Source organism: Alligator sinensis, unplaced genomic scaffold (genome assembly GCF_000455745.1).
Source record: "Alligator sinensis unplaced genomic scaffold, ASM45574v1 scaffold659_1, whole genome shotgun sequence".
NCBI classification, from domain to species: Eukaryota; Metazoa; Chordata; order Crocodylia; family Alligatoridae; genus Alligator; species Alligator sinensis.
Genome location: NW_005842265.1, coordinates 1,257,762 through 1,266,444, shown reverse-complemented (window position 1 = coordinate 1,266,444; position 8,683 = coordinate 1,257,762). Strand labels below are relative to the sequence as shown.

The window sequence follows — 8,683 nt, the reverse complement described above, 5'->3', positions numbered from 1 at the left end:
AATTTTATGTTGGGGAATTTTATGTTTGTTTGTTTGTCTGTTCGTTTGACGACTCGTGATAAGCTCTGGATCACTCGAATGACAGACGTGCAGCATAATTCAGTTATGCCTTCAGCAAGGGGGGATGTCACAACCCAAGGGTGTGATTTTTGTTTTTGTGTGCTTTGGCACCACTGAATTATTTTCCCGCCGTTTGTAGCTTTCTTTGCAGGGTGCATTTCTTCTTTGCAGCACAGAAATGCACAGTGCAAAGAGTTCCCGCCATTTGTATTCTAATTCGAGCCCCATTATTCCGCCCAAGTTGGAGAACTCCGAGGAGACCCCCCGCAAGGGAGGACTCCACGAACACCGGGAGGAGGAGACTTCACGCTGTGTGAAGATCTCTAAGCGCTGCGGAGCCTATCGGACCCAGCGCATTTCAAGAAGGCAACAGAGGTCTGACCAGCCTCTAGCCTCTCCCCGTCGCCATTCACAATCCTTCAACGTACCCCTCTCCCTGCGCGCAAAAGGATCCACGGAGCCTCGACAACTCCGTGGGAGTGATCCGAATATTGTCTGAGTCTTCAAACGAGGATTTAAGCGGAGCTGTGCCTGGGAAACTGTCCAGCCTACACCACGACCATCTTCGGTGTAAGTAAACAATCTTGAATCAACCATTACGCGTCCGTGCCTAATTCTAGCGTGTCGCCTGTTTTCTCCGACCCAGCGTGCCTGGGCTGCTGGCCGCAGCCCGCGCAGAGCACAAAAAGGGCCCAGATTGCTCCCAGCCCGCACAATCTTCACTTGGGACATTACTTCAATACAAGTATTAAAGTGCACACAACAGCTACATTAAAATAATGTTACTGAAGGTGAAGGACAAATGCCCAAAATTTACAACCACATCTAAGGTTTTCTGAGAACCTCTTTTTGTCTCTCCTGTGCATATCCATTAGGATATTCTTTAATTAAATGGCCACATCCTTTATTTTTCCAAGGGAACCCTGCCTTACTCAGTGGACAGGATAGACGTATTCTGTAAAGGCATCTGGGTTGTGTAGTGAGGGAGACTAATCTCTAGGGAGGTATCTGGTGTGAATGAGTCAAGGGATTACAGGAAGGGAGAGAAGTCTCCTGATTGAGGCAGTTGAATGCTGTTCTGGAAAAATTGATTCTATCCCTGGCTTGGCCATAGAGATGGTGTAATACTAATTAAGTCATTTAAACCTAATCACAGGTGATTGTGTGTTCCTCATTTCCTGGGTTCCCTACAGTTTGATTTGCAAAGTCTGAGTACTGTATTCTCAGCTGCAATTTACATCAGTGGGAGTCTTGACTTGGGACGTATTCAGCACCATATCATGCAAAACACACATTGAAAAATCAGTTTCTAGTGGTCTCAGACTGGGCAACCAAAGTTAGTGGGTTCCTTTGACCCTAATTTCTTTGTGCCTGAGCTTGTCATCTGGAAAATGGGAATGATTATGCCTCGTCACTTCACAGGGATTTTGTGATGGTTGTTTAATAAATGCTGTAGAAAGTGCCCTCTTCTGTGCAGGATTTACATAATGTTAACTAAACACACCTATACATGTGCCCGGGGTGGGGAATGGGGACATTTTAACTAGAGTGGTTCCTGGAGACCCTTTCTAATTAAAACACCACAGCATCACATGTATTAAGCCCCCACACATTTCAGAATGACCAAGGGATGCCTTAACTAAAGCTCAGTCAATGAGCTTTAGTTAAAGTGCCCCAGCAGCCATTTTTTAAACCTCAGGGGCTTATACCCGTGACACTGAAGCAATGCTAAAGCATATTAATTAGGTACCTAATTAGGCAAAGTGTATAGGCATCCAGTGAGGCTTGGGGCCATATGCTGAACAAGAGAAAAGATTGCTGAGTTGAGCATTCATTGATTACGCATTGAGTGAGGCAAGCATCCTGTGGGGTAAAGGACAGCATGGCATCAGGTAATCAAGGCTGATTCATAATGCACAAGGGTGGCAAACTTAGGTGGCACGGGCATCCTTAATTCTGACATTTCTCCCACTTCTACGTGCCTGACTTCATAACATCAGTATTCTTTAATGTTCGCTCATTTATGTTATTTTCTCAGTTTTTAAAAGAGCAAATTGGAAAAAAAATGCATCAGGTGTCATTATACTGACCTTTCCAGATCCTCAGCAGGGCTGGAACTTCTAAATCCATTGCACAGACCTCTGCCCCTTGAGCTAACTTAGCAAGTGTTAGCAGTGCTGAGTTGTCACTGTGGATGGGGACCAACAGTAATGGGGCTTTGTGTAGCATGCTTTCCCAGTGAGTTTTACATCAAAGAAATAGTCAGACTCGAGAAAGTTTTATGCATTGTTCCAGAAAGGAAGCATGCTCCAATGCAGAGTTTGGCGGCCTGTGGCCCACAAAGAGATTAGATCAGCTACACACCATGCCTTCTGCCACATGTTGCCAGTCTCCTCCATAGCATCCAGCAGGCAGTGGCTCCAGTTATTCTTATGCTTTCTAGCGGCATTTCCTCAATAAGAATCCCTTCTACATCAGCCAAATCCAATTAAACAAAACTGTGAATTGAATTACTGCAAGTCATCTTTCTTCAACATTGAGTAAAATCTGTTTTGTTTTGTTTTTCATTTCAGTGCCAGAATTTAGGAAAGCTAACAACTGTTCAGATTGGTCATGACAACTCAGGGCTATTAGCCAAATGGCTGGTTGATTGCGTCATGGTCAGAAATGAAATCACAGGCCATACATACAAGTAAGCAGCGAGTTAGCTCCTAATTACTTGAGTCTGAAATCCCTACTGATAATGTGTTTCAGAAACCCTAGAAACCCTTAGTGTCTTTTTTGATGTGCAGAACTAGGATGCACACGGCTAACTTGATTTATGCACCAGAGAATTTAAAGTTTTCCGGTTTCAGAAAGTACAGCTGCAGCCAAGATAAGGCTTGAATACTGCTTGAATGGGGGATCTTCTCTATGCCTGTTTCTGTGCTTGAATCTGGATGAACTGTTGGAATAATTTTGCAGTGTTTGTCACTCTTGCATCTAATAGCAAATTTATTGGGGCTGGAGCTGGGAGGGGGCGTGACAGCACTCAGAGTGCAGGATGTGGGCGTGGCAGCACTGGGAGCAGGGGCGATGCCCTGTGCTGCTTGCCTCCTTACACCCAGAGTGAGCTGCGCCCACATCTGCCCCCCTCCTGGCTGGGCAAGCAGCAGCAAGACAGAGGCCCTGCTCTGAGCGCTGCTGCACCCCTCCCCAAGTCCCGCAACCCCTGCCCTGGCTGGGCAGCTTGTCCCAGCCCCAGTTCCAATCCCTCCCTCCCCAATGCCCCTTCCCTCCCTGCTTCCACCCACCACAACAGACTTACCAGCTATAGGCAGCTGTGTCTGACATGGTGAGGACTTCTGCCTGTTTAGTCTATGGCATAATCTCCAAAGCGGCACCAAATCTTCGGATCTGATTCAGCCGAATCAAATCGGGACAGTGATTTGAATCTCTGAATTGAATCACCGTCCCTCCGAATCAGCCAAATCCAAATCCAAAGTGAATACTTGCTGCTTCACACAGGCCTAGAAACTAGCCACAAAAATATTGCACGTTTTTTGTGTATTTTTTTTTGTCTGGTTTCCCTTTTCATAGCACCAGTAATTCCCTGAACATGTGTCCGGGTTAGTAATTTATAACACTAGTCACTCCTTAAGTGTAATATCTGCCAGGGCCCTAACTAAAATCTTGTATTGGGCAATACTGCAGGTTTCCCTGTGGACGATGGTTGGGTAAAGGTGTTGATGATGGCAGTCTGGAGAGAATTCTAATTGGAGAACTGGTGTCATCCACATCAGATGAAGACCTGGGGAAACAGTGTCGTACTCCACCCCAGCAGAAGTCTCCTACCACAGCTCGCAGATTGAGCATCACTTCCCTGACAGGAAAAAATACAAGTACATTTGTACCATTTCCAGTTCTTACAACTATGACATGATGGGATAACTACTGAGAAGCAGACATCGTTCTGAACAGGACTGTTGGCTATAAAAGCAAGGCCAGATCTAGAGGAATAGTCTCAAGTTTGAGAGTGTGAAAGGTCCTCCACTTACCCTGGTTCTGCTTCTGAGCTGCTCTGACTTGGCAAATTGTTTACCGTCTCTAAACTTCCCCATCTGTCAAACAGGGACAATGGCTTCTTTCACTGATTTGAGGCATAGGTCCCCTCTAAACTTTCAAGTAAAGGCATGATGGTATCTACATATCGTTATATAACCCATGCAATCATACCGCCTGCCGTGCCATCTGTGCATGATGGTGGGATCCTGTAATGCCATCCTGCCACCAGCAAGTAGCAAGCTTCTGCAGCTGCGAGTCTGGTAGCTGACCAGACTCACAGCTGTGGCAGCACCTCAAAGCTGGTGGGGCAGGGAGTCCTGCACCTGATGGGGCTCTTGGCCCTGGTAGCACCCCAAGGCTGCCAGGATGGAGAGTCCTGCAGCTGTGGTACTAGCTGCAGGACTCTCAGCCCCAGTTAAATATGGTTCACCCATGTGGGTGGGAGCCTCGGCAGCTGATAGGGGAGACCCTGCTACACATGCAAATTAAAGCTGGATAGAAACCAGCTATAAAGGTACTACATATTTTCTAGCTCTAGCTTTATAGCCGGATGGACCTTTTTATGGCAGGGTAGTTACCTTGCAAACGTAGCCGGTCTAACTTAATTGCACAATTAACCAGTTAATTGCATAATCTGTGTAACATTTAGAGAGGGCTTGGGTTGCAAAGGACATGGGACCAAAAGAGATGTTCTGTCTCATTGTGTGTAGTCTCCTGCTATTGCAAAAAATCTCAGCCTGCAATCTTGTTAACAAATTTATCTAGCTTGAGTAAAGCACCAGGTGATTTTATTTCAGTTACCAGTGTCTGTCTCCAAATATCACAAAACCTAAAGAAAGCAGCTTGAAATCAGTGTTGCTGTCCAGGAGCATGGTTCCATGTCTAGCTATCCATTAAGTGCATTTCTGAATAAAAAAAGAACAACAAAGCTCAGTAATTCAAATCAAGGCTTGAGGGTTTTTGGTTTTTAAAATACTGCATTGCTTCCTACTTTCAGAAATACTAATTATTACAGTGTCTTAAAGTGTTAAGCATGCTGAAAAAATTAGAAAGGGTGTGAAAAGAACTATGGGAATGGTTTGAGGTCTGGAAACCTTGTTAAAGTGAGAATGAGTTTCCTATTTAGTTTTCCAGAAGATTAATAAGTAAATTGGTGACATCCTATAAGTACGTGTATAGGTAGAAAGATCTGATAGTGGGAGACTACATAATCTAGCACATAGTCATTAAAAGACCCAATGGCTGAAAGCTGGAGCTTGACAAATTCAGACTGGAAATATTTTTTTTCTTTCTTTTTTTAACTTTGGTGGTAGCTAACTATTGGACCAACTTGAACAGTGTATGTTGTGGCTTCACTCCAAGCCTTTACATTGAGAATGAATGTCTTTCTGAAATAAATATGGGCTCTAAATTAAAAATTATAGACAATGCAATCAGCACTCATAGTAGAGATGATATCTTTTATTAGACCAACAAGATTTTTGCAAAAACAAAATTTTAATTGCAAGTTTTGGGGCACAAACACCCTTCTTCAGGCATTGGAGAAAAGATTGTAAAACTTCTCCTGGGTGGAAAATTTGCATCATCACAGATACTCACAGGAGGTGAGAGGCTTCATACTAGCTATGAACTGACTGCCTAGAGGAGTTTTCCATCTATTGACTCCTCTGTGAAATCCTATGAAATATGAACTGTCATTTCTACCCAGGAGAACTTTTACAATCTTTTCTCCAATGCCTGAAGAAGGGTGTTTGTGCCCCAAAACTTGCAATTAAAATTTTGTTTTTGCAAAAATCTTGTTGGTCTAATAAAATATATCATCTCTACTATGAGTCCTGATTGCCTTTTCCTCTAGACCAGTACAGCTACAACCTGGATAGACTTGATGCAGGAATTCCTGGATGGAATTCTTCAGCTTTTGCTGTACAGGAGGTCAGTCTAGATGAGTTCAGTGGTTTCTTCTGGCCTTCACATCTCTGAAACGGTGTTAGCAAAATGAGTGCTGCTAGCATGTGATGGACAGAGCTTGATTAGCTGAAGTATCATTTATAAAACAAGGCGCTGACGTTTGCAATTTAAGTCTGGCAATTTATTTGACTAGTTTTAATGTTCCCATGTCACTTATGAGGGTTCAGATTTGCTCAACACAAATGACTCAATGAGTTCTCCTCCTAATAACGGTAGAATAGAACCTGTGGTTTAAGCCATGTCTATTAAAACATGTAAATTTGATGAATGTACATTTGTTTCAATGTCAATTTATTCAGCTACTGTGCTCTCTGTTAATTTACAGAGCCAAATGCGGGGCAGATCCAGGAAGGAATTGGGGAAGCTGTAAACAACATTGTGAAACATTTTCACAAGCCAGAAAAAGAGGTATTCTCTCTCCAGCATTATCTATAAGAGGAAATTCCATGTAAACACTTATATAATCAGGGACGATTAAACATGTATAAGCATAAAAATGGGAGCCTTAAGTATCTTTATCAATTCTTGGCTTGCTTTGAAGCTTTCTCCAAGCAAAAGTGTACTTAAGAATTGTATCTTTTTCCATAGAGGGGAAGCCTTACCATTCTGTTATGTGGAGAAAATGGCCTGGTTGCAGCCTTGGAGCAGGTTTTCCACCATGGATTCAAATCAGCTCGGATTTTTCACAAGAACATATTTATCTGGGATTTCATAGGTAAACCAGGCCATTATCTTGTGATAAATGGAACGTGAAATGGGAGAACATTAGAGGGAAATGACCACAAGTGCATCTCCCTCGCATTTTAACTTGCCTAATTTGAATTTGCTGGGGTAGCTTTAATACATTTTGTATTCATTGTATCATGGTTTTACTTTCCTGACAGAGAGATTAGCTGAGGCAGTTCCTGCGGGAAAGATGTTTACATATTTGTAGATTTGCTTAAGAAGTATTTGTTGAGTACAGTTGTGCTTTACCTTGTAAAAGGTATACATATCATCCCAGCTCTGCACAGTGTTCAGGCCTAACGATAGAGGGGGTGAAGTGAATTGGGAAACCAGACAAGACGTTAACATGGAGGTATTACCTTTTTGAATTTGTCATCACCATGTGATGTCAGAATGGGGCAGGGGTAGGGGGGATTTGACTTCTGGGTTAATGTACACTGTGTTCTATCTAGGTTCTTATACCATGTTCCTCACCATAGTATCTGAGTGCCTTCCAGTAGTGTTCCAAGACACTGACTGATGTCTGTCGTGTGTGTCATCTCATCCACTCCACATGAAGTGGATGAGAGGTTTTTTGGGAGGTGTGATTTGGCTGATTTGAGGGGGAGGGAGGTTTATGAACATACATATTGCTGTATAGACTTATATTAGAAAAAGTGAGATCAAAGAAATGTGGCTTGCACTTGCAGTACAGGATAATGACGTTTTTGAAACCTAGGTCTGCTGGGTGGAAGGAAATGCATGTTAACCATCTAGAGAAGTGGGTGTTTGGAGAAATTTGAGTGGGGCACGTGGCACTGTTTGGGAGGTTACTTGAGCAAATAAGGCAAATCTGTTTCAGTAATGGACTTAAATTTAGACTCAGACAAAAAGGAATGGCTCCCTTCTCTTAATCAGCCATCCATCTCACAAAAGCCACAACTTATCCTGTTTTCAGGAGACAGCCATGACAGGAAATGGCACCAGGGCTTTCTACTTCATACAGAGGCTTATCAGTGCAGATACGTGCACGAGTAGTTTGCACACCACCTCCAGTCCCTGCACCAGTCCACATTTTCATTACTAAATGCCTGAATTATTGACTAAAGCAGGGACTGGCAGCCTTCATAAGCTAGAGGACAGCTCAATCCAGCCCCAGTTCTGTGCTGTCCAGGTGCCTTCCTCAGCATGTCAGCAGCAGTGTGGGTGGAGGGAGGGAGGTTACCTGTGCTCAGGCTGCAGCCAGGCAGCTGGAAGCTGCACCTATATCGCCACTGCTTCTTCAAGCCCCCAGATCCCAGCCGGGGCACAGGCACAGCATCCACCCAGTGGGGAACTGAGCCAAGACCAGGCAGCAGGAAATTCCATCCACCATGCTTCTGCTTCTCCCCACCTCTCAGCTGCAGCATAGGTGCAGCTGAAAACTATCCATCCCTGGCTCAGTTCCCTGCCCGCTGGCAGCTTGGCCTGCACTGTAGCCAAGGGGCAGGGAGAAGCAGCAGCAATGCAGCTTTCAGCTGCCTGGCCCCAGCACAGCTCTTTGCTGCCCAGCCAACCCCCGGACTGAAATATTTTTACAAAGAGAGGAAAATTCCCAAGTTTCATACACCATAAATGAAGGTGCTTGGAAATGGCTTTCCAAGCGCATGATGATGGGAAAGCAATATTTATTAGAAATCAGCCTTTATTTTTCAGTGGATGTCCTACATGTAATTATTACCTATGTATCTGTAGTGCCCAGACTTAAGGCCTCAGGCAGGCATGTTAAGTAGGTAAAGAGTCTTAGCTAGAGGGAAACTGTTACTCAGGAAATCCCAAAGTAATTGCTTTGGGATTTATTATAAAATAATATAATAAATTATATTATACAATATAATTATAATATATTTATAATTTATAATATATT

The 8,683-nt window shown here is 43.7% G+C and overlaps 1 protein-coding gene across 1 annotated transcript in view; it reads left to right on the top strand.

Moving 5' to 3' along the window:
• Positions 1-8,683, top strand: part of DENND5B (DENN domain containing 5B) — a 150,126-nt gene that overhangs the window by 135,254 nt on the left and 6,189 nt on the right. The window contains exons 17-20 of the mRNA XM_025209042.1: positions 2,634-2,752; positions 3,754-3,941; positions 6,398-6,480; positions 6,661-6,787. Coding sequence (XP_025064827.1) covers positions 2,634-2,752; positions 3,754-3,941; positions 6,398-6,480; positions 6,661-6,787 — 517 coding nt within the window. The remainder of the gene's footprint in view (positions 1-2,633; positions 2,753-3,753; positions 3,942-6,397; positions 6,481-6,660; positions 6,788-8,683) is intronic.